Below are 26230 nucleotides of genomic sequence, written 5' to 3' on the forward strand. Positions count from 1 at the left end.
TTCTCGAGACCCCAGGAGGAGGGTGTGGCGATTAGAAAGCCAGTTGATGGAGCCAGTTTCCGCCTAGACAAAAATATGCACATGGATGCAGCACCTAGCTGGGAGAAGGCAAGATGTGAGCTTGGGCTGCCCCACTGCTGAAAGCCAGGCGTGCCTGAAAAAGGAAAGGGCACGAGGGAAGAAGAGCAGAGCAGGGCTGAAAGGAGGCGACAGCCAGCCTCGGTCATATTGAGGATTCTTAGCTTCCGGAAAAAAAAACACCCCAGAAAGTGGGAGAGATCCTATCAGGAGAAAAAGGTGTGGAGGGTTGAGAACTGAGTCCTGATGGGTGGAAGAGATGGGATAAACAGCAGGTAGGGTGAGGGGCCAGCAGAAATGACAACAAGATGTTCGGTGACAAGGATGAGGACGCATAGATGTAAAAAGGATTCTGTAGCACTCTAGGGTGAGTTCTTACAAGGGGCGGGGAAGCAATAAGGTGAATGCTGGAATCCCAGACAGCGTGTTTTAAAAGTCCCCTTTCCAGGTCGTAAACGATCCCTTATTACAGTCACGCCTCGGAAAGAGCAATATCAAAAATTCTTAAAGCCAACTTCGTTTGTGCAAGATTTCATTTTCTACTTGTTTTAAAACAATTTTTACATGTTATTTAACATTAAGCATGTACAATCCACATATAAAAAGGGTTGGTTTATTGTAGTTCAAATACGTAAACTGAACAATTCCAACATTTCAAAATTAAACTTAGAAACACAAGTTTAACATTCAAACAGGAGTATAGTTTACAAGGATAACCCTGAAGGGTGATTTGCCGTCTAATCCAGAAATAGATAAGAGATCACTTTATGGTAAATAAAAATGTGTTTATACAACCATCCTCTTCTGGTAAGCATAGGTAAGTGACTGCAATTCCAACTCTGAGGACAATGACCAGACAAATCTCCACTTGGGCAAAGCAACGAGATGGGGCCTAAAAATCAGAAGGGATAATCAAACACAGCTGTGAACCGATTCCAAATTCACCTAAGTCAGACTCTGGGGATTTAGGACAAACACATTCATCGCTGCTTCTCGCGGGTGACGTTTAGAACTGTTCTCTCTTAACCTGATTATTATTTTTTTTTTTAAAAAGGGAGTAAGTAGGTTTGTTTCCGAACGATCGAGCCACCTGTTAATTTCAATCACCAGCCCATTCCTAAGTCTTGCATATTTAACACTGCTAGGAAGAATGTTACCCAAAAAAAAAAAAAAATTAAAAAAAAAAAATCTCTGACCTCCACATTTCATAGAAAGATGGTCTTTAGTTCTGAAATACTAGATGTGCTAGAGACGGTCTAGGTGGTTGAGTACGTATGTCAGTCATGCCACACAAAGAAAAGCCTAAGGTATTTCCGAAGTGTTCTTTACTCGGAGACTGTTGTTCACGTCAACGCCCGCTCCTGCCTCTGCTCTTCGGCTGGTTTCGCCGTCGGTTGACTACCGTGTTCGTGTCTGTGGAAACCTGACCGATGGCTCATGCAAGCATGTTGGATTTTTAGATACCCTTGGGCAGAGAGCACTGGGGAGCTACTTTGTGGAGCGTCTCGTGGGCTCGGAAGCCGTGGGCGGGGGCGGCGGGCCCCGGCGGTCGAGGTCGTCCACGTAGGCCACAATGAGTTTGCGTCTCTCTTCCGGCACACAGTCAAGTACCAGATACCGCTTGTCGTTCTGTAAGATCTTCTCGACGTCTTTCAGGTGCTGATCCGATTCCTGGATTAGCTTTTTGGATCTGAAATGCGAATGAGAAACCCGGGCATCACTGACCGTTAAAGGCTGGTGAGCCTTTCAAAACGAGCTGGTGAATTCAGCCTAGCTCCTAATTGTCTTTCCGTGGTTTAAAAAAAATCAAAAAAAAAAAAATCAATCAATAAATAAATTAATTAAAAAAAAAAAATCTCATCACAGTCGTCACCTTTGTTGTTCCTCTCGGCAAAGACTCCAAGGAGTGAAAGGGCCTCAGAGGTTAAATTACCATCCCACCCCTAGTGATGGTTCCTCCAGATAAGCCTGAGGGGTGGGTGGGTGGGTAAATCTTGCCCGTGCTGTACCTGTTCTGTGGATGAACAGAGGACTTCAGTCTGCGGGGCTGCCAATCCCAGCATCTTTCCCAAGCTCTCACTTTCACATCATTCACTAAATTAACTATAAAAATGTAGAAAAAAGTCTTACTTCACATCTAATTTGAAAACCCAAGCTGATGCAAAACATTAAGCGGACCCTGACCAAAAACTCAAAGCCAAATCAAAGGACAAAACTCCTTAGAAAAACAAAAAACAACAACAACAACAAAAAAAAAACCACCCCATCCTCAGCCGGGCCAGTCCTCCTGTGCCTGGGCACTCAACTCAGACAACCCAGGGTTTTAAGTAGCAGGGGACCAGAAGTAGAGGGCAAAATAGGTTCCTCCATTCACTGGTTCAAATCATTTTTTTAAATTGTTATTAAACTGTCTGTGATAACAATAAAAAAAGTTCACTCTGCATACGTGCATGAGAAACCAAGTAGTGGCTTTTACACTCTTAAATACATCCATCTTTTTACACTCAAAACACTTTGTTTCCCCCCACCAAAAAAAAAAAGTTCTGTAGGCATGGACTCTTGTTTTAAGGGTTATGAATGGTTCAACCATATTAAACGAAGAAGAAAAAAGCCACTACCTACAATCATTGATTGATTACATAAAAAAAATTATTTTTCCACTAGGATAGGATGTACCTGAAGCATTATCAGGATAAAAAAAAAAATCTGATAAAAATAATGTATCATAAAAACTACTGGGAAAGAAAAGATCTGAGCCCTTTCTTGGGGGAAAATGCCAAACTCCCCCACTCCCTCAAAACAAGACAACAAAACAAAAAAAACCAAAACAAAACAAAAAAAGAAAAAAAACCCCAACACCCTGTGCTCTCCGAGATGGGGGAGAAGGCTCACTACGGACAGTAATTCCCCTGAACACCAGTAGATTAATTTCACAGCCCATGTGTGATTGAAACAACAGATAAGGCCACTGGGACTAGGAGAGATAAGATGGATCATGAATGAGAATGATATTCCCACACCCACCTGTATGTTATAAATTTGGTCTCTTTCAAAAGCGTTCTGAAGTCAGCTTTGGCAGTAATGTACTTGTCTCTGATGTATTCTTCAAACTCCCTTTGTTTTTTCTGCAGAAACAGAAGCACAGGTATGAAAACACACACACCTCGGGGCTTTAGAATTCTCACGAGCACTTAGTGGGGGAAAGGGCTTTGTATGCCATAGCAAAGCAAATCAGAGAGAGAAAGGCAAGGCACAGTCGTTTATGAGAGCACCGAACGGGAAACAAAATCCAGCACGTGTAAATATTCAGATGTCATGCGTGGGCACCAGCAATTGGCTTCAGCAGAAGCTTCTGCAGCTTCGAACATCAGTGGCCCTACAGTCATCGTCCCTTGTTACCATGGAGAACAAAGATCAGTGCCGTTGGATGCCGAGAGCCAGCAAAAGCCAAGCATTACACATCACCCCCTCTTACCCTATCGCTGGAGGAGAACTTGATGCATCGAGGGTCTTCCTTGATTATTTTTTTGACTTCTTTCCACGTCGACGTTAGGGTAATCTTTCCATGAAAGACAAATGAACGGACAGGTTAAGTGTGGTTTACTGTTATTTGAGGGCTCAAAGTGCAGCACAGATGGTACATAATATTACACACTGACCTGAGATTTCCTGTAATGGCCCAAGCGTAACAGGACTAGTTAGGGGCAGTGAGACAGCGTTAATGCAATTTCTTTTTGTTGGCTTGCCACAACTGTAATTTTCATGGCCATACTTTCAAGGTGGCCTAAGGCATTTCACTGCAAACCCTGCATTTACATGGGCAAACATAACTTCTGAATAAACCATTCACCAAAAAGAGAAAAAGTTAGGCAGGAGCAAAACCTGGACAACAAAGCACACAAGTCCAGAAAAATGTGCCATGGAACTGATTCAAAAATGGACAGAAATGGAGTCGTCAAATTCCAACAGCAGGCTATTAATGACCGTATTAGAAAGGAGCAGATGCCGAAAACCACTGTGGGAATTATTTGTTAGCTGAGGAAAAAAATGACGAAGATTTTGCTCAAAAAAAAAAAAAAAAAGAGGGGGAAGGGAGGGCAAACCCCAGAAAAGTGAAATAAGAAGCACTTTGGGAAGGGACAATGAATCTAAAGGTCGAGATCCACAAAACCAAACATTCAGGGTTTTTTGTTGTTGCTTTTTTCATTTTTTAAAAATTTTAAATTGCTGCCTAGTGAAATCGCTTAAAAGGGAAAGACATAAAAGACTCTCTCTCTTACCGCTGAAGTTTCATCCAGAAGTTGCCTAAAGTGCTCCCTCTTCTTTTTGGTAAGTGCTTCGATATGTTCATTAAAAAGCTTCTCTTTCTCCTCCCTCTCTAGCAGGGAGCCGGATTCCCACCGATGATCTTTTCGGAGCGTCCTCCGCGTATCGGACCAGGAAACGTCTGAAGAACGGACCTAAGGGAGGAGGTTTCATGAAGCACCGAGTCACTTGGATTGTTTTCAAATATTTCATCAGTGAAAGACTAGGAATGGCGGTATTAGTAAAGTCAGACCCAAGGTGCTGGAACGTTCCCTGACTTCCACATTGGACCCAGAATGGCTGCTTCCTGAAATTCACGTGGTGTCTGGGACACTTCCCCTCAACTGCCTTTCAGTTGAATAGAGGCATTTATTCATTGCCTTTAAATGCTCTTGCCTTCTGCATGGCTCCCCGTAAGCTCCTCGAACAGACACAGAGCTGGGAAGAGGACCTTAAGTGTCCTGAAAGTAATAAATTAGCCAATCACAGCCACACTGTAGTCAAGTTTTCTCAACTTAGAAATCAAAGTTGCCAAAGGAGGCTCTACTAACTCTCACTGCTCAAACATAAAGGAGAATTACCCAGCACCTTCCAAATTGGCAAACGAGTTAATTAACGAGTAAATTAACGTAGAGGAAGAAGAAAAACGAATATAGTAAATACCATATCGGACAGGAGAGCCTTGAAATTCTGGATGGCTTCTTCACGTTTGTGCTGTTCTCTTTCTCTGTCGATTTCTTTCGTCTGCTCAGACCGAGCTTTCTGCACCTCCCTTTCTCGTTCTCGCAAGCTTGCCTCGATGCGAGCTTGCCTTTCCAGCTCCTTTTCTTTCTCCGAGTCTAAATTCTAGGGGGAGAAAAAAAATAATTGAATTTTCCTTCTTCCAATCCTATTCCTGACTTTCCAAAAGTCACTCCCCATGCTATGTTAAAAATCTTAATTGAGCAAACCCATCCAAAACATGCACTCGGTGAGAATCTTTGGACTGTAACCTAGCTGGGAAGAGAACATCAGATCCAGTTTTATACAATTCTGGGTATTATCTGTCAAATGTACATCCATAAATATTATCCTACCGATCAATCGGAGGTATTTACTAAGCCCAGCGCACCGTTCTAAGTGCCTGTATGAACTCATCGTGTGGTAACTCGACAATTGCTTCTTTCAGGGCAAACGTGTTTTACGACAGTCCCTCAAAATTCGCGCCTTGTCAGAACATGGGCATTTCGCCGTGCCACAGTGAGTACCTTCAACAACGTGACCCCAAACACAGGAGGAGCACGGAGAACCCTGGAAGCCCTGAAAACCGCTTTCCACAGAGGAGCTGAGGGCAGGTGGACCAAATCCAGTCTTGCGGTGGGCTCCCCAACAGCTGAGACAGGTCTAGAGTGAGGAAACTCCCTCACTGCCCCCTCCAATTTACACTTAAAAATCTAGTAACATACAGAGGCACCAGCAGCAGCAGGAAAAACAGTTGCAGGGTGGGCTACGAGTGGTGAAGCCTGCAGCCTTTTGGACTGCTCTATCCCCCATCTTCTAACCCTCCCTTTCTCTAATTTCTTCCAGGCACCCTTCTTTTTCACCCCCTTTCCTCCGACATCTTCTTTCTCCTTTTCCCCACACAAGGAAGCAAAGGGATATCAAAGAGGGCAACCATCCATTACCCAATTCCTCCAAATATCCTGTTGCCCCAGAGTAGTGAACTGGAGTGATCACTGGCCTGACCCAGCAGACTTTTTTTTTTAAAATATCCCGCAAAAGAAATGAGTAAAGAGAAAGAGAAAGCAAAATATGTAAGGAAAAAGCTCATATTAAAAAGTTCTACAAGCTTCTTTTCCACACTACCTTGAATGCTTTTCGATTGGACTTTTTACGATGAGCATTTCTATACTTGCTCTATAGTGTATACCCCATGAAATGAGACAAAACAAAATGACTAGATGGTTATGCATGAGAAATCTCATTCTTTTTCATCTAAGCACATGCAATGTTTCAAACAACATTCACCAAGATGCACACGCGCACTGTACCTTGACTATCTTCTCAACATATTGTTTAAAAAGATCCTCCCTCATTGATGAACTGTCCACTGCTTTGTAACGAGGGTCACTTTCAACTTTGTCCTTTACTTTGCTCCAGCGAGACTGACTATCCAAATGATGATTAGACAGTAGTTCAAAGAAGTCCGATTTGATCTACATTTAACATAGGGAATGGGATAAAAGACAATAATAACACTATGAGAAATTAATTTCCAAAGCCCAAATGTTTGCTACTTGAAAAAAAATGCTGACTTACCTCAGAGAAGAGAGCTATTGAAAATGTTACGATACCCTTGGCTACAACACTAGACTAAATTTTAGGGATAGAGGAAATCTAATTTCCATTTTTGAGAGTAATTTACAAGACCAACCAGATCTTAATGATGCCAAGGGTATGCCAAATTCAGGAAGAATAGCAAACTCCAAATAAATAATTAATCTGTGCATTTAAGGAATATGAAGGTTATTTCTTGCACTGTCTTGAATTTAACACTCAGAATGACTAGACTTCCAAAAATGTATGAAGTTTGTGTTTGGTTTTTTTAGGACAGAATTTATCTAAATTTTGGAGCTCTGGGTGAACAGGAAAATATTTCATGCAGGCAATAAGTGACCAATTTAAACTGGGGAAGTGAATCGGGAAGCTCAAAGTATTCTAGGATTAGATAAACAGAAGGGCTCAAGGTCAGTTCTGTCATATCCTTTTGAGGACAGCTATTCAATAAGATTATTATGGGCTTAAAATTGGGTTTTGGGGTGAGGGGGATGAATATACTCAAAAGTAGTGCCAATGCATACTGACAAATTTGATATATATTGCAATAAAACAATACGAGCATTTATACGCTGACCCCAAAACAGAACACCGATACTTAAAATGTTTCTTCTGAAATCCTGTACTATTTACTAACCAGAAGGAGGTCTTAGTTTTGTAACTAGATCTTGAATCGACATGATTTAGGAGTTAATATGGAACATGAAAACTGAAGGCCCAAGTTATTGTCAGGGACAACTACTGGGTGCAAGAAGCCTTCAGAGTGAAGGGGAGGGATGAAACACTTTCAAATGTCCATAGGAACTTCAGTTTTCCTCAACCTGGAGGTCTTGGAGGACAACCAATACCTCTGTTATGGGAAAAGTGGGAAGAGTCCTGTCAGCACCATTGTCTCCATTAGCTAAAGGGCAGAATGACTGACAGAAGGTACTCGCCTCCCCTGGGGATTAACCATGCAGCCATTCCTGGCATTCCCAGACCCCGCTAGCCCCAACCCAGGTCTCATCCATTATACAACTGGGAAGAAATGAGTGGATCCAGATATATATTGGGCATTTTCTCCTTCCCATCCCAGCCACCTCGACCCCATCCTTTCCCTCAATTCCCACACAACAGAGTTAAAAGTGGATTTTTTTTCGAAGCAATTCTGGGCCTTTCTGAACTTAAATGAAAATTAAAACATAACACTGTGTTTGTGTAATAGAGTGAAACAGAATAGAATTAATCAGCTTTCGGTTTCACCACGACTGACCTTGACTCTTAAGATGGTAGGTCAGTAGGAACCATTAAGAAAGTCCCGTCCCCCCTCCCCACCACCCAAACACCCAATAGAGATTAAAAAACTACACGCTGTCAGTGTGTAGCAAATCATTACTTTGCATCTAATCTATCTTATGGGTGTCTTGACGGTGAGTACTTTGATTTATACTTCATAACATGAAAACTATCTTTTCAAAATTGTTAAATAAAACATGCAAGCAGTTTCGAACATGAATCTTTCTAAGCCATAGGATTTTGAATTCACCCAACCTAAAGCAGTTATCAAATATTGAAGAGAAGCCTATAAAGTAAGGTTAATTTTTTTTTTCCGGGCAACGAGTAAATATGAATAGAAAATGTCATACAACAAATACCCCATCAACAGATTGTGAAAGGTGGTGATATGGAAAAAAATAACACGGGTTTGACCAATAGCTGGAGTTCAAGAGCAGCGCCTTGAAATACCCACGTTTCACTTCTTCCTTTCATAGTAACTGAGGTCTTTTACTTGACCCAGGAGAGCAGTATTCTTAGCTACTGACTGTATTGTCACTATCAGGATCTCTCCATTTACGCAGTAGGTTGAAGAATCCAGAGCACCTAAAGTTTGCTCGCAAAAACTGGGATGTTATATGTGCACGGTATTACCTCTGTTGCTTCGACACCCTCCTACAGTTTCCCTTTCATTATGTCAAGGGATCAGAAGCTTCCAAACAAGACTTAAGAGCCCACTGCCTGGCCACTTTTTGGTCCCTTTGCTTATCGACGACAATTTCAGAGTAGCTTTCAAGGCAGCATAGGCGGAGTGAGGCAACTGCTTGGAACATAATTTAATTAAACCAAGCACACATCACTCTTTTGAAAGCCTCATTCCCCAAAGGAGAAACTGGTTTTCAAAAACCATGAGAATTGGAAATTTGAGCTTAGTTGCTTCTGAGCTGGCTGGACCTGTCTGGCAGCTGAATGTCCCTTAAAACCAGCCACCTCTTAACTGGTCTCTTGCCACAATCTGCTGGATTCATCATAAAAGGGGCTACTCTTTCAATATATTACTACTTCAGAGATTCAAGTGTATATATGGAAGCAGTAGCTAATAGTTTTCAGCTACCATGTCAGGCATCTTAATGCGACACAGACGGCCCAAGAGGTTTAAGACAAAGCAAAGCGAAGGGCCACACCCAAATCATGCTGGGTATCCGGATCATGTCAGCGCTATTTGTCTCACTTGAAAATTTGCATTGTTTTGTCCACAGAAGAGGGAAGAGCTACATTACAAAAAATTCTCAGCCAAAGCAGCTGAGAAGAATAACGGCATCCTGACCAAGCAAGTCTCAAAAAAAGAAAATGAAATGAGTTTTCATTTTAACCCTTACTTTACAGATTTCCGTGAGGAATCCACAGTTTATAAATGGAAGTTTCCTTCATATTGGCTGAGAAAGCTTCACTTCATAATTTGTTGCCTTATTTTTTTTTTTAAGTTTAATAAGAATCACAATTTTCAGCCGCAAAAGAAAATAAGGCTTAAAATCGTTTCGGTGTATTTAGATGTAATGTCTCTTTTGAATTTTTTTTTTCCAGTTCACACATTCTGGGCACAACTCTCATCACTTCACAAGGAAAAAAACTATAAAAATGTAAAGTACCGGAACTGCGGGAGGCTAAAGTCACCACACAGAGAGATACCAATTCTTTCCTCACTAGGGAATCCCACAATACTTTGCGTGTCAGTGATTGACAGCTGTCAGACTGAACTGATTGACAGGCCGCACAGCACAAAACTGTAAAGTCTATCCACTTGTTACAAAACAGAATACATAAAATGGTTACACAAGGTTTTTAGAAAAAGAACATCAGTTTCAAAATGCAGAGAAACAGTCTTAAATTATCTATGAACAATTATCTATGAATCATGCAGTACCAAAATATTAGTTATTTCATTTTCCTTTCAATATTAATGAGAGCTAAACCGCCAAAAATTTAAGAGTTCCATAGGCACGGTAAAAAAAGATTTTGTTATATAAATATTTAGGTAGCATTTAATTTTACATTATTCCTCTGAGGAGCATAATCATCTATGGAAAATGACAATTGAAAAGTCACTCTGACAGAAATCCAATGAAGCAGCCAATTAGGAAGACTCAGGCATTTGTGACGAGAGTCATCCCTCTCACACTGCCGGTTTAATTACAAGTGCCTGACTACTGCGCCGTTTCACCCAGTCCGTATCCAAGGAAGATTTTCTTCCTAGAAGGGCGATGAAGTTTTCTTGTCATTTTTTCTTAAATAGAAACGTACAGAGTAAGTGTCTGCAGTTGAAAATGCCAAGAATGATTAGGCTCCCGAGGTCACTTTCTTTCAGTGGCGCAGCATACAGGGACACTAAGGAGAGTAGCAACAGCGAGGCCACCTCCCTCGCAGCCTGCCTCCTCAGTGGTGAGCTCTTGCTCCGTTCCTGCCATTACTGCCAAATGACATTTGGAACTCATTAATCTTTAATGGTCGACCTTTAATTCCGACAAGCAGTAATTCATATGTAAGATATGTTTATTGAAAGATTAGAAGGTTGACTAAAAATGCCACCTCTGAGGGGTAAACGAAGATTTTAAGAATCTCTTTGCACCTCAAACGCTGTACTTCGTAAAGTATTCCGAAATTGGACAGCTTCTACTGAGGACGCAGGTTCGGAGGGGCCAGTTCTGGGTTTTCTAAGCCAACGAAGTGGTCTTTACATCACCTTTCAAAAATGTCACTTTCCCCTTTTAAGCTGGGTAGCCTTTCAGATAAAAGCAGTACAACATGGCTGACTCAGAGGGAGCTAGTCAGTAAGACAACGTGTGTGGGGAAAGTGACGACGCGCGCTAGCGGAAGCTCAAGATTAGCAGCGATTATAAGTACAAGGGGCACCGAAGGCCAGACTAAACTACAAGCGGGGAAGTAGAAACCCAGCACCGGCTTTTAAGTCTCCACCCAGCAAGCACCCAAGCCCTCCGCTCGCACCACTGGAACAAAATCCACCTTACCTTCTCACCTCTGGTCTTCGAGTCTTCTTTCTCTTTCTTTCTGGCAGCTGTGACAAACTCATTAAACAAGGCTTCGCGATCTTTCATCTTTTCAATTGCTTTGAATCTCGAGTCTTTAGCATGTTTGGCTGCAAATTCACTAAAAGTAGCTCTGTAACAAAATGGCAAGTGTGCTAATTTGGTAGAGCTGATTTTGCTAGTAGGAAGGTGTAGCTGAAAACACCATCGATCCTTGTGGTGGCATATGCCTGAAAATCCGGGGCCTCAACAAAAATCTAACAAGAAGTAAATCACTGAACACTCAGCTACAGAAAGAAGAAGTAATGGATTAAAAATGGGCTTTATTTTCCAGAGTAATAAGTAGGAGAAGGAACTGAAGCACACCGTGGCAGCTACCGGCCTGCAACGTTCAGGACAGTGACAGAAAAGGGAGTGTCCTAAAATGAAATGTGATTTTGGCCAGTTAAAATACAGTTAGGAAGATATGAAATAGCCTAAAGCCTTCATCTAGCAGCCAAAAAACACCTCAGGAACCATGAACAATAACCATACCACCCTGGTAATAGATCCTGGTAATACTCATGGTAAATTCAACTAACATTAGCCTAATTAAAGTAATAAATCACCTTTCCTATTATGAGCCTATTCAAATATAGTAATATTAGAAATGATAATGTTGATAATAATAGTCTTTGATAAGTGCTTACTTTGTGCCAAGCACTGTAGTAAGCACTGAGGCAGATACAAAATAACCAGGCCCCAGATGGGGCCCACAGTCTAAATAGGAGGGAGAACAGGTATTGAATCTCCATTTTGCAAATGAGGGAACTGAGGCATAAAGAAGTTAAGTGACTTGTCCAAGGTCACGCAACTGAAATACAGTGGAGCCAGGACTGAAATCCAGGTCCTCTGACTCCTAGGCCTCTGCTCTTTCTATTAGGCCACCCTGCATTTTCTGTTACCCCACGCAACACAAAAAAACAGTTGTATCTGCCTGATAGCAAGAATTTAAATTTCCAAATCTGAATGCATCATAAACCCCCTCCATTATCTTACAGTCTTTCTTTAAAACCAATTCAGATTCTTATCTTTGGTGGGGACTTTTTCCACGAGACATAAAAACCAAATTCCACACTCCAACTTGTCGGTCCATGAATAGGGCACAATCCTTAAGATGCTTTAATAACCATACTGAAGTTTTCCATACACCAAAAAATATGTTTTAACGAATCCTCACCTCCAGCATTGTAGGGCAAGTTAAAAACAAAAGTTGTGGATCCTGCTCGGAAAGATTAGAAAGTGAATGACAAGCATTACTAGATTTAAAAACACACTACCGAGGACAAAACCATTAGCACTGAGCGGGTAAAGAGAATTCAAGACATCTAAATGCTTTAACTTGAGAAATGCCACTTTCAAAATGAAGGATAAACCATTTCTCCCAGTAGACTTTATCCTTTCGTCACCTCACCAAAAAATTACTTTTCAGGAGATTAGAAGAGTATCACTGGCCTTTCAGTCTAAAAAGGATTTGCATCAGGGTAAGTGGCTAATGCAGCAGGGATATTTCAATGATTTCACCGGTAGGAACATAATACATGAACGCAGCCTTTAACCCCCTTGAAGGATGTGCAGAGCCACCAGAGGCAAAGGAAGCTTCTCCTTGTACTCTTTTCTAGGCTCGGCCCAGTCTGGGTCTGAATCTACTTCTCTGAATGGGCCGGTGCCGGGAGGGAAGGTCAGTACTACTCAGTCAATCGTATTTACTGAGGACTTACTGTGGGCAGAGTACTGTACGCAGGGTACTGTATTTAACTCTTAGGAGCAATAATATAACACATTCCCAGCCCACAATGAGCTTACAGTCCAGAGGAGGTGACAGACATTAATATTTGTAAATAAATTACAGATATGGATCTGAGTGCTGTGGAGCTGGGAGGGTAGGGGATGAATAAAGGGAGCAATTCAGGGCAACACAGAAGGGATTACTAGACGATCAAATAGGGGATCAAGTTTTAAGATCTAACTTAATTCATCCACACCCCAGTGGACCCTTATGAGACCCTTATGACTTCTGACCTAGACATTAAAAACTAAAAACTGAAGAAGTCCAAGCAAACGCTGATATTCTGAGAACGAGCACAGCCCCTTTAAATTGTCCTTCTACGATAAAAACCTCTATGGAGTTATTCCTAAAATCCGCCCACATCCTGTCCCGCAACGTCCCTTGATTTGGAAGCCTGGGTGTCCAAGAACGCACCGTGGGGTTCCCATCCGGAAAACCGCACGTCAGAATCAGTCCCAACCCAGCTGGGTTTTCCTTGGGACCCCAGGCCTATCCAGGGCCCATGAAGGAAGGTCTCCTGGGAGGAGCCATTCCAGCGGGCCTGTTTGGATTCTGACCGTCTCCAGCGTGGCCCCTTCGAAGCTGCTACGGCTCCATATCATCAGGGCAGCTGAGGCAGTGTCGGAGAAACAGCAGACCAGCCGCTAGCGCAAGGTTTATTTCCGGTCTTGCTGTTTCCAAAGATCCCATAGAGGAGCAAGGCTTTTTGCTGGTTTCTGGCCACTGCTTTTCTCCCAACAACGAGGTTCCATACTGTCTCCTGCCCTATCCTTCTAAAGACCCTGAAGCCCCGAAACAATCAGTGGGACCCAAATGCAGGGACTCAGATGGGGCTGGGAGTGTGCGGAGCTCTAGACTAGGGAAGGAGAAGTCTCTGGCAATGGTGACAAGGAGAAAAGTCTGTCATGGCAACCTTTTAATTGCCTGTCTCCCCTTCTACACTGTAAGCTCACTGTGGGTGGGGAACTCTGTTATACTGTGCTCTCCCACGCACTTAGTACAGTGCTCTCCACCCAGTAAGCGCTCAGTAAAAAAACCAGGTGAGCACAGCAAAAGGGACTCCATTCTCCCACCTTCTAAGCTTCTCCATTACCACCCCTGAAAATCCCTTTTTAAGGCTGAGGCAATTTAAGGTAGCAAGCTCCTCAAGACTCGCTCCCTGGTCACCTGCCCTGACCAAATCCACCCAGGCTAAGTAATAATAATTAATAGTAATAATTATGGTATTTGTTAAGCGCTTACTATGTGCAAAGCACTGTTCTAAGCGCTGGAGTTGAAACAAGGTAATCAGGTTGTCTCACATGAGGCTCACAGTCTTAATCCCCATTTTACAGATGAGGGAACTGAGGGCCAGAGAAGTTAAGTGACCGGCTCAAAGTCACACAGCTAAGTGGCCGAGCCGGGATTAGAACCCACAACCTCTGACTCCCAAGCCCGGGCTCTTTCCACTAAGCCACATTGCTTCTCCAAGTCCATTCCTCGCCACTCCACACCTCCTCTGGTGCTACTAAGATTTTTTGTCCTTTCCACCTGTCTTAAGTAGCAGGGACACTGCTAATAATGACGGTCTTTGTTAAGTGCTAATGATGTGCCAAGCGCTGTTCTAAGCGCTGGGGCAGATACAAGGATATCAGTTTGGATGCGGTCCCGGTCCTGCATGGGGCTCACATCTTAATCCCCATTTTACAGAGGAAGCAACTGAGGCGCAGAAAAGTGACTTGCCAAGGTCACACAGCAGACAAGTGACTTGCCAAGGTCACACAGCAGACAGGTGGCAGTGGCAGGATTAGAACCCAGGTCCCCCTGGCTCCCAGGCCCATGCTCTAACCCCTAGGCCACAGATTACTTTGTCCGCAGGTTTGGCCGTGGGTGGTTAGGATCCTTAACATGGCAGAGGAAGGGAGACGGTCAAGTTGATCTGTAAATCGTCTTCAGAGAATGTCCCAGGTTGCTAATCTCTCTTTCTGCTCTCACTGAACTTAAGACTGGACAAATGCATTCCTCAAAACAAATTGCTTCCCAGGCAAAAATCTACAGTGAATAGACTGCACCCCTAATTTTAAAAGTTTTATTACTCTTTTTATTTTTGGTATCGGACTCAAAATTTTTAAAACTGTCCTGTAACAACGAGATCGACAAATACTTTAGACGGTTATGTCACGCAATACCCACCACTCGGAATGTCCCTGCATTTCCAAACAAATTCATTAAAAATGAAGACAACGATGTCAAGGGATGGAAATATTTACGTCTCTTAGAGAGTCATCGTTCTGTAACTTCATGTTCACTCTGCATTTTTAAAAGGGCTGAAGGCAGAAATAAAGTATTTTGGTAAGCTTTTCATTTGTTTCAAGGAATGAACCACATACCTTGGATTAAACTTTGCTTCCTCCATCATTTTCTTGAAATCTTCCTTGGCTTGCATTATTTTGTTTTTCTTTTCCTTGCGTTCTTCTTCTGCCCTGGTCTTCACATACTGATCAAAAACCTGTTAGGATATCAAGCAACTTTACAACTAAGGCACACGTATCATTCAGTAATATCTGCTGAGCGCTGTTTGTGAGTGAATAACACTACAGAGATGATAGACACGTTCCCTACCCACAAGGATCTTACAGTGTCGAAACTAAATTATTAAAGCAGCATCCGATTCACTGAGTGCACCTATCATTCCCAACACTTTCAATGAATACCGGCTCACGGATCAAGTTCTGAGCATCCTAAAAAGTAATAGATGTGTTTATTTAAGGTCATAAGAGGGAAAGTCATTCCAAAAGATAAGAAAGTGTCGACTATTTTAAACCTAGGAAGGATTATGTCGCGTGTTGACGGAAGAACGTTCGGTAATTCCCCAACGGTGTCCTATTCATAGCACGTGGGATGCCACAGCTAGGCTTATAACGCGTTCCATTCAGTTCCCATTCGTCAGCAATATGCCCATACACTTCAAGTGATGAGGGTTTTCTGAAGTGAATATCAGATAGGCAGTCAAAATTGCAATCAAGTGAATCATCTTAGAACAAATCCACTTGTTCTCCAAAGCGGCTAACTCAGCATCGGTAAAAGGACACTTGGCTCCTCTAGCACCAACCTACTCACTGCACCTCAATCTCACCTATCTCGCTATCGATCCATTACCCACGCCCTCCCTCTGACCTCCAACTCCCTTCCACTTCATATACACCGGACCATCCTCCCACACACCTTCAAAGCCTAATTAAAATCACATCTCCTACAAGAGGCCTTTTCCGACTAAGCCCTTATATTTCCCTACTCCCTCTCCCATCTGTGTCACCTATGCAGTTGGATCCGTACCCTTTGAGCAATTAAACTTTCACCCCACCCTAAGTCCCAAACCACGTGTGTGCATTTAAGGTCATTTATTTTAATGTCTCCCCTTCAGCTCTTTAAGCTCCTTGTGCGCAGGGGACGTATTGACCAATTCTGTTGTACTGGACTCTCCCAAGCGCTAAGTGCAGTGCTCTACGCACGGTAAGCGCTAAACAAATACTACTGATGGATTGGCTGACGCAAGCTAAATCGGGGTGGACACAGTCCCCGTCCCTCGTTGGGTTCACAGTTTCAATCCCCATTTTACAGATAAAGGAACTGCGGCACAGAGAAGTGAAGTGACTTGCCTTAGGTCACACAGCAGACAAGTGGCAGAGCCCCACGTGGGACAACCCGATTACCTTGTATCTACCCTAGCGCTTAGAAGAGTGCTTGGCACATAGTAAGCGCTTAACAAATTCCAACATATACCATCATTATTATTAAATGGCGAAGCCAGGAATAGAATCCAGGTCCTTCTGACTCCCAGGGCCATGCTCCATCCCCCTCGGCCATGCCGCTTCTCTCCATTTCATGAAGGTGACACTATCAATTTCTATTACACATAAAGATATCCCTCTCAGATGAAGTGTATGTTTACCTGTTTCCTTTCTTTAGGATTGAGAAGCAAATATCGAGGATCGAAAACTATCTTGTGTAGTTCTTTCTCCCATGTTGAAAAGGCAGAAACCTTTAAAATGAAAAGAAAAAAAAATGGATTGCCTGGTAATTAAACTTGCCTCAGAAATAGAAAGGCTTTATAATTTTGCTTGAAATCTACAGGACATCTGCTAAAAAAGGAGACATGACAGAAAGCCATGCTGAAGTATCCATCACTAATAAATGATGAGCAGTGGGAGGTTAGCATGGCAAATTTCCACACTAATTGGCTCTGAACATTTCCATATAATTATATAGAAGTAACACCACCTAATTACTCATTAAAATAACCACTACTGAGTGACATTTAAAAAGCAGTACATCAGAAAAGAGCCTTGAAGATTTGCCTTTTGATTTCCTGAGCTTGTGCCACTCCTTTTCACAATTTTACTGCTTGAAGTTGAACAATATCAATTATACTACCTCCAGAAGACTGAAATCCCCTCTCCGGGGAACTCTGTGGACAATACTTCAAAGTGTCAAAATCGGGGCTCAAACCAGAAGCCATTCTGAAACCGTGAAGCCACCCTCATTACACTGTCTTGTCTGCCTAACACGGAACTCTGAATAACTTACACGGGAGCAGTTACTAGAAAACTCTTCTACATAACAGGGCAGCAACGAGGCATTTAAACCCAAAACTCTCTGTAGAAGACAAAGCAGTTTCAAACAACTAATCGATACTCTCCCCTTCTCCCTCCTTTATGCTGATTACTAACCTTCGGGGTGACCTTTTAGCAAGACATATTTATACTACTTATACAAAACAGAAAAATCTCCCCCAAAGATTGTTTTCTGACCCCTCTCTCTAGCAGCATGTCCTTGAACTGCTTCATTCGGGCCTCCAGAGGGACAATGGCTCTTTCTCGAGCAGCTTTAATTTCAGCTTCCATGGCAGCCTCTTTCTCTGAATCCATGTCTTTATCGTCTTTCCTGGGGAAATGAAACGAAGCGTTAAGTAGGTAACTTTGATGCCCGGTCTAGGCAGCCATTTCCCAAGAAGCGTGGAACACAATCTTTTCCAAGACTTCCCAATTTGCTGGGAGAGGCACCCTCCTGTGAACCAATTAATACACGGGCCCCACCCCCACCAGGAGGAGAGGGGAAACAAGCCAGGCCTATTGCTCCCACTCCAAGGTACTCACAGGGGCTGGCACGAAGGGTGGAGTCACCCACCCTAGGCAGCAGAGGAAATAGCCCCGGGAAGAGCCGAAAGAATGAACTCTTGAGTTTTACTGCTATTTCTGAATTTCAGAATTCAGCGGCTCCCTTCTCCCTCCCACCCACCCCGCTTCGAGTCTCCTCCTTTAGATTATCGGTCCCTCGAGAGTCGGGCTTCAGAACTAACGTCCACATATCCTTCCTTTCCAGAGCTCAGTCTACCGTTCCAGCCAGTCTAAGCGCTTAATTAAATGTCGCAACTGCCTGCCTTCCATGAAGGAGAGAGGGTGGCTCGGTATTTCCAAACTACAAACGATAAAAGGATAAAGATATTAAAATTTAAATTTCAGAAGACTCCCGCAAGTCTCTAGAAACCTTGAAATCAAAAAATGATTACAAGGTGTACCCTGGGTTCCGGCCACCCCCGCGATTCGTGCAACCCGGAGATAAGCACGATATTGCTGAAACGCAGAGAGCGGCATCTTGCAAACCCCAAGGCGGGTGAGTCTGCCAACCCGAAAAGGATTTCCTCCCCAACACCACCAGGAGTCGGGGGGGACAGGTAACAGAGTAAAACAGTTGCACTTTAACAGTCTGACTCTATTATTCTCTCTTCCAGGCTCTAGACCCTGCTGTGGTCATAGGAGTAGTGATGTCAGAAGGCACCAATCAATCCACCAGTCGATCGATGGAATTTATTGAGGGCCTACTGTATGCAGAGTCCAATACAAAGCACTTGGGGAAGTGCGATACAACAGAATTGGTCCAAGTTGATATCTGCCCACAAGGAACTTACACTTTACGCCCAATGTGGTTACAGAAAATCTTTCTAACAGAACACTGGAGTCTACTGAACACCAGAACTCAAGCAGGCTGCAGGTTCCCAAGTGACCAATCTCAATGACAACCCTTTTACAAACTATATTGCGCAGTTTTTGCTGAACAACACCGTTATCCCTACAAAGAGTCACTTTATTATTATTATGCATTTGTTAAGCGCTTACAATATGCAAAGCACTGTTCTAAGCACTGGGGAGGATACAAGGTGATCGGGTTGTCCCAGGTGGGGCTCACAGTCTCAATGCCGATTTTACCGTTGAGGTAACTGAGGCACAGAGAAGTGAAGTGACTTGCCCAAAGTCACACAGCTGACAAGCGGCGGAGCCGGGATTTGAACCCATGACCTCTAACTCCCCAGCCCGGGCTCTTTCCACTGAGCCACGCTGCTTCTTTTTGCACAACCACTCTGTGATTCAAAATTCTAAACAAATCACACGTAGAACAAATTACTCCCTGCAGCCCATAATGGACTTACTTTCGCTTTTTTGCTTTAATAGGCTCATCTTCATTTGTCTCTTCTGTTGATTCTTGCTCTTCTTTTACTGTAAGATAAGGTTTTATTAAACTTCTTGCTGGAATAAAAATAAACAAGCAACAAGTGAAATGTTAAGTTATGAGGTCTCCAGCTCACCGCAACCGTAATTATTTTGCTTTAATTGTCAAACAAAAATCAAAACAGAGAAGCTTCAAAGAAGAGTTCACTCACTTGCATTCATCGAGAATTGCCACTTTTGGATGGACAGCATCGTCGGGGTCGGGTGCCCTGGCAAAAACATTTCAGAAACTATTACAGGGGTTATCTGTACACGTACACAAATTGTTACTTAAACTTAACTACTACTGCTATTCTAAATCCCAACCCCTTTTTTTCTAAATTATTATTCAGAGAATTAAGCTGCTGAACCTCCACTACACCACATTCTCTTTCCACATTCAATTTTCCCTGTTTTTCTGAAGCGTTCACCTCGCCAAAGCTCAAATTGGTAAGTTGAAAATGAGAACGTTTTGGGATTTGAGGAGGCATTTTATGTGGTGTTGATTTTTTCACGATTATACTGGCCTCGAATTTAATTTACGGCTGAACGGGGGATTATAATCCAACCAAACCTCTGCAACCAAATGCATCACAATAGGAGAATACTTTGTATATCACTGGCATTGTTAATCAACCAATGGTACTTATTGAGTCATTACTGTGGGCAGAGCACTGATATGAGTCAAGCACTTGGGAGAATACAATACGATAGAGTTGGTACACATGATTTCCACCCTCAAAGAGTTTACACAAATTCAGTGATTCTTTCCAGGAACAGTGATAACAATACTGATCTAATATACACAACTGTATATAAATGTAATAAGTGTACATACTGTAATGACATTTATAACAGACATCAAACAAGGGAAACTACATAAATCCCAAAGTGCAAATAGCAGGAGACAAGTTCAAAAAATGACTCGGGACAATTTATAGGCAAGAAATTATCTCTGTAAACTCCCTTCTAATCATAAAAAACTTCAACCCTGTGATACAAATTGTTATGCAATAATTACATGATCTGCCAAACATCCAGGCCATAATTCCAAATTAGATTTGGGTGCCATCAGAAATTAACCATGGAGAGATTAAAATGGAAAATTTTGTGTATACAAGTCTACATTTTACAATCTATTTTTAAGAACATTAGACTGTGATCCTCATGTGGAACAGGAACTGTGTCCAAAATGATTAATTTTTATCTATCCCAATGCTTACAACAATGCCAGACACATTTTAAGAGCTTGACAAATACCATAAAAATAATAATAATAATAATAACAGCATATAGCAGTTATTTATCAGCATTTATCAGCATATAAAATGCTTCAGGTTTGATGACACACCAGTTTGGAATTGAACATGAGAGGAATCATGATTTTTTTTTTCCCTAAATTTTTCATTCCAAAACCTCAGTGAGTCTTACTGTCCAGTATGCTAATCCCAGGGAACACCTCAAGAAAGAGAACAAGATTGGGAAGGAAGTGAGAGGAGGAAGAAGGTTCTGGACTGTAAGCCCGGTGAGGGCAGGGATTGCCTCTTTATTGCTGAATTGTACTTTCCAAGTGCTTAGTACAGTGCTCTGCGCACAGTAAGCGTTCAGTACGACTGAATGGATTGAATGAATGAGGAGAGATCAGAGTCCCTAGTTCCACAATCAAGTTGACATCAGGTTTAAAATGCCCCCTCTTCCTCTAAAACCTGATGCTTCAGAAGAGAAAAACAATTCAGCCCTTCATTCGCCTGGTCTCTCACCTGTCTGTCATTTGTCTTTTTCCTGAGTGCCACTTCTCTCCGAGTCTTTTTTAATAAGATCTTACACTTAAAAAAAATAATAATAAAACTAAGAGTAGTTTAAATTCCAATCAAAAGACATCTTAGAGGTTTGGTTTAAAGAGGCACCAAGAGATGATGAAATCTACAGACGTCTAAACAGAGAACGCAGACTAGTTTTGTTTGTTTCTACAGACTTTCCGCCCTGAGCCCCTCTCTTCCTTCCAGGACACATTTGTGAGGAAGAAAAATGATAGTAAAGGGGACTTGAGTGCAGAGTTTAAACTAACCATTATCATCAATGATATTTATTTAAAGTAACCATTATCATCAATGATATTTATTGAGTGTGGCTGTGTGCCGAGCATTGTACTGAACACTCGGGAGAGTACCAGAGTTGGTAGACATATTCCCTGTCCACAACAAGCTAAAAAGTCACAGAAGGGGGATGGGGAAGAGAGAAGGAGAGAGAGAAAGAGTGAATATACAGGCGCAAACAAGAGCAAAAAGAAGCAGAGAGGGGACAGGAACAGGGAGACTGACCCCGGGCTCAAAACATGGGCCTTGGGAAGAAGAAAGATTTTGGTTTTTCCCCTTTAGGTATTTATAAAGGCTCTGGAAATTTTATTGCATTTCAGCCCTCTGGTGGCAGACTGTCTCTGGAGCACAGTCTACCATTTATCTGTCCAAACCAAAAGAAACACGGTTTCAAGGACATTTTTAAAACCCGCCTCCAGATGTAATTTAAACTTTTCTTCACAGTAAAAACACAGATTAACATTCTTCTTTCTCCACATAAAGGTTACCATTTACATATATTCCATTTAGCATTAACTGGCTTCTTTTCTAGAAATCAGACCCAAAGCACTTTAGAGATCATCTAAACAGACGATTCTCAACTGATATTCCCAGTCAAAAGTAACATCATCTCAATCCTCCCTGAACAATATTAGGTTCTTAACAGTACAAGCTGCTCTTCTACACAACGAAACTCAATACAATACTGTCTTGTCTTTTCAGACCAGATTCTATTAAAGATTGTCCGCTAAAACGATCATCTGATGCATAATGGCATCGTCAATATCCACTTGCAACTGATCTAAATGCATTGAAAAAATGAAGCTTACATGGAAAACGGTCACAGCACATTAGGGATGAATAAAATCTTCTGACTTTGCACTCACTCATTTTCTTCCCTTCATCCATTCCTTTTTTGTGAGGAGGTTCCTGAATAATTTTGTCAACATCAGCTCTTCCAATTAAATCATCTGGTTTGTCCCACATTGACAAGCGAGTGGTAGGGTTATAAAAGAAAACCCGTTCATCCCCAGTCCACACCACACACCTATGAAGCCAATTTAGAGATGATCAGTACCTTTCAATGCACACTTCTTAGTTTTTTAATCAATCACTGATATCTATTAAGTGGGTACTGTGGGCAGATCATTGAACTAAGCACTTGGGAAACTGTAATACAAGAGAGGTGACAGACACCAGCCCTGCCCTTATAATCAATCGTAAGCATCCTCTTGCAAAAATGGAAGTGTTTCTTCGTGCCAGGATGGAAACGAAAGCACAGCATTTAGGCAGAAGGTTGTCTCTGGAAGGTGAGGATTAGGGCTAATTCTAAAACTCTGTTGGGCTCGGGGGGGGGGGGGGGGGAACCTAGGGTCTCTCAGGTCAAAATCGGTTCTTCCTCCATGTACTCCCCTAGGGCGCCTGCCCTTCCAAGGCTCTCTGGGCAAGCTACTCTTCTGAACATTGCCCTGGCTACTTCGACGGGGATGGGAATGAGGTAACACCGGGGGCTTAAAGAAAGGGGAAGAAGCTGATGAGCCAGAGCCGGTGGGTCCTCCGGAAGCACCAGCGTGGCCTACTGGAAAGAGCCCCAACCTGGGAGTCGGAGGACCTGGGTTCTAATGCCGGCTCTGCCATCTGCCTGCTGTGTGGGTCGCTTCATTTTTCTGGGCCTCAGTTTTCCTATCTGTACAACGGGATTAAATAGCTGTCCTCCCTCCTCCTTATATGTGAGCCTCTAATTGGAACGGGGTCTGTGCCTGAACTGATTACCGTGCATCTATCCCCGCAGTGAAAAACTGCTTGACACATAAAAAGTGCCCAATACAATAATAATAATTAAATAGGAAGTCAAGCACTTAGTACAGTGTTCTGCACACATTAAGTGTTCAATAAATACCAGTGACTTAGTTAATGGACTGAGTCTTGGGAGATATTTTTATTTCCCCACCAAATAAACAGTCCAGGTCAGCTTCTAACAGACGTGGGACTCTGAAGTCAAAGGAATTTAAATAAAATCAATGGTATTTACTGAGTGTTTACTGTATGCAGAGCATTGTATTAAGTGCTTGGGAAAGTACAATAGAATAGTGTTGGGGGACACTATTCCTTGCCTGTGTGCTGAAAATATAAAACTGCCCAGGCAACCTTATGGAGGTGAACTTGAACCCCTTTCCAAGTGAAAGAACTGAGCTCCGAAGACGCTCCGTTCTTCCAAACTCAGATTGTTCCGGTTAGCACAGTTGGTGCGAGTTTACGAGTGGTGGGGAGACAGGAGCTAAAGCAAAAATCAGAACAACTCTGTTGCTCTCTGGGAACACACCCATGTTGTAATTCCTTTTTTCCCTCCTCTAACAGAGGAAAAATCACATTCTAATATTCCCATTCAGCCACTCAATTTATGGCTTCCTATTTTAAGGGGATAATCTGTTAAAGGATCTGAGAGCAAATTCTATGAAAATTTAGATTGCATTCTGTTATTAACTTACTGATCTCTTAGACTTCCATGAAGAAAACTTAAACCTGATTGTTGTCTTCTCAGTTTGTGAAAACTTCAAGTTTCTTTTGCCTGACTGCAACGCTTCCACTTGGCACGGGTCAGGGGAATTTTCTACCACTACATTGAGATACACAGCATGTTGGTAATGGGGCTGAGGGATTTCTCCTCCAAGTAACCTGGGGGCAAATGTGGAGGTGGCCTATGGAGTTCTCTAGAGGTGATGATCAAAAAACCCCTAACAGGCTTCTAGAGAATAGTACTTTGCACGTTACCTGGTTCTAGAGAAATAAAAACAGGGACAAAGTTAAAGGGGATTTGTGGATTTGTGGTCCAGAGCAATCCGGACCCTCTCCGTGAAAACTATATGTGAATCACGAGTTAGGACAGCCTTGTTACCTGAAGGAAATAATCTTCTATCCACCGAGTTTCTTTGGATTGGAGTTTTCAATTCTAAACTCTTTCCAGTGTAATCTGGGCACGCACATTTACCAACCTGTTACTCCATCTTGTCACAGAGTGATACATTACTCATTACTCACACAAATTCATGGCCAGTCCACAGAGTGAGGTAAGCATTCAAATGGCAAATCTGTGTGAAACTACCTCTCCCAGTCACATATTATTGCGTTTCTGACCACATAAAAAACCTCGTCGGGGGCATACTTTACCTAACCACCACGATGATTTCTTGAGGGTCTTTTGAGAACTGGGGCGCTTGGACAGGAAGAAAATCAAACTCGAGCTTTCATTTTGATTATAGGGGAGACTGTAGGGTTGAGGGGCAAGGGGGCAGGACTTTGGGAGGAACGCTCCGGATGAGGGGAGGGAAGGAACAAACAAGGGAGGAGCTAAGGGAGAAATGGGAAAGGGGGAGGGAGTGAAAGATATGGAAGGGAAGGGAAGATGCCGTGCCGTCTCCTCTTCTTCTGTGGCTGCCATGGCCTCGTGGGGGGGGCTCTGGCACTAGACCACAGCAGGCAGACTGAGCCAGGGCCCCCACACCCCAGGTGGCAGCAATGGCAGGCAAGTCTGGGTTTGGGAGGCAGGTCTGGGTTTGGGAGCAGGACGGCAGCTCTACTGGTTTAGAGAATTTACGCAATTGCTGCAGGGGCACCTGAGCCCAACACCCACTGCGTCCCCCAAGTTTCTCCCCAGGCTGTCTGGATTGGCCAGGGAGGCTGTGGGCGAGGGAACTGGACAGCTCACCCTCACTGGACTCCAAACCTGGAAGGGATAGGAGCCTCTGCCTTATTATTAACAATGATTATATTTAAGTGCTTACTATGTGCCAGGTCCCATACTAAGCGCTGGGGTGCAAACAAGCAAATCGGGTTGGACACAGCCCCTGTCCCGCATGGGACTCACAGTCTTAATCCCCATTTTACAGATGAGGTAATGGAGGCACAGAGATGTGAAGTGACTTGCCGAAGGGGCAAGGGGCGGAGCCGGGATTAGAACCTAGGTCCTTCTGCCTCCCGGGCCTGTGCTCTACAATTAGGACACACAGTTTCTCCCCGCCACAGAGCCGGGGGAGAGCAAGGGAAATCATTTCCACAGGCCCAGGAGCCAGCTGGGAAACTGCAATCCCACTAGTAAGGTCGCGAACTGGAGCCCAGATGTCGGCTCCACTTCTGACCCTTTTCCGCTCTCAGAGAATGGGCAGATTGGCTACGTTCAACTGCCTTTGCCCAAAAGCTGTGTGTGGCCGAAGCCGATGGCTTCATCTCCTCAGGGCCGGTCTCACGGGGGCAGCGGCCCCCGGCCCCCTTCTCACTCCCACGGAGCTAGGGGGCCCGACTCGAGACTATTCAAGAGGAAAAGAACAAAAAATCATACCAGAAAGCATCACTCGGTGGCAGTGAAAAAGACATACCATGGAGTGCCTGGAATGGGAGCAGTAGCTACTGGCTTGGCTTTTTGGGCAGCCTTCTCCTCTTCTGTCATTTCTTCTTCTTTGGGCTCCTAGGAGGGAAAAAAATGACTTGCAGCTAAATTCTATTTTGTCTTCACTCTGATTTCAGTCACGATGTCTGATCGATAGCATTACCTGAGTACTTACTGTGTGCAAAACATTATACTGGGGGCTTGGGAAGCACGAAAAGTAAGCAAGACACGGTCCCTACCAAATACAGAGTGAACAAGCTACTGCTGAGAGATCAAAATATACAGCAGATTAAAGAAAATAAGCATCCGAACAGAAAATAAACATATGCTGGTGCTAAAGTGGCTAAGACCTAAGGTGGAATGGCATAACCAGGAACTGGGGGACTGATGGAGAAGCACCCCTTGGCAGAGATGACATTTTT

At 43.1% G+C, this 26230-nt stretch overlaps 1 protein-coding gene across 10 annotated transcripts in view; it reads right to left on the bottom strand.

Moving 5' to 3' along the window:
* Positions 1-593: 593 nt before the first annotated feature.
* The window catches only part of TCERG1 (transcription elongation regulator 1), a 57415-nt gene continuing 31778 nt past the window's right edge, over positions 594-26230 (bottom strand). For 2 of the 10 annotated variants that reach the window (XM_029050320.2, XM_029050319.2), the window contains 14 exons: positions 25798-25886; positions 22312-22472; positions 19523-19579; positions 19292-19358; positions 17616-17748; positions 16757-16846; positions 15195-15313; positions 10980-11130; positions 6414-6578; positions 5047-5229; positions 4359-4538; positions 3554-3637; positions 3103-3203; positions 594-1768 (listed from right to left, as the gene is read on the bottom strand). In XM_029050320.2, coding sequence (XP_028906153.1) covers positions 1567-1768; positions 3103-3203; positions 3554-3637; positions 4359-4538; positions 5047-5229; positions 6414-6578; positions 10980-11130; positions 15195-15313; positions 16757-16846; positions 17616-17748; positions 19292-19358; positions 19523-19579; positions 22312-22472; positions 25798-25886 — 1782 coding nt within the window. In that variant the 3' untranslated portion in view covers positions 594-1566. Of the gene's footprint in view, positions 1769-2087; positions 2182-3102; positions 3204-3553; positions 3638-4358; positions 4539-5046; positions 5230-6413; positions 6579-10979; positions 11131-15194; positions 15314-16756; positions 16847-17615; positions 17749-19291; positions 19389-19522; positions 19601-22254; positions 22473-25797; positions 25887-26230 lie in introns of all 10 variants that reach the window. The other 8 variants (XM_029050317.2, XM_029050312.2, XR_003754438.2 and 5 more) reach the window with 7 other exon arrangements.

Source organism: Ornithorhynchus anatinus, chromosome X1 (assembly GCF_004115215.2).
Source record: "Ornithorhynchus anatinus isolate Pmale09 chromosome X1, mOrnAna1.pri.v4, whole genome shotgun sequence".
NCBI lineage: Eukaryota > Metazoa > Chordata > Mammalia > Monotremata > Ornithorhynchidae > Ornithorhynchus > Ornithorhynchus anatinus.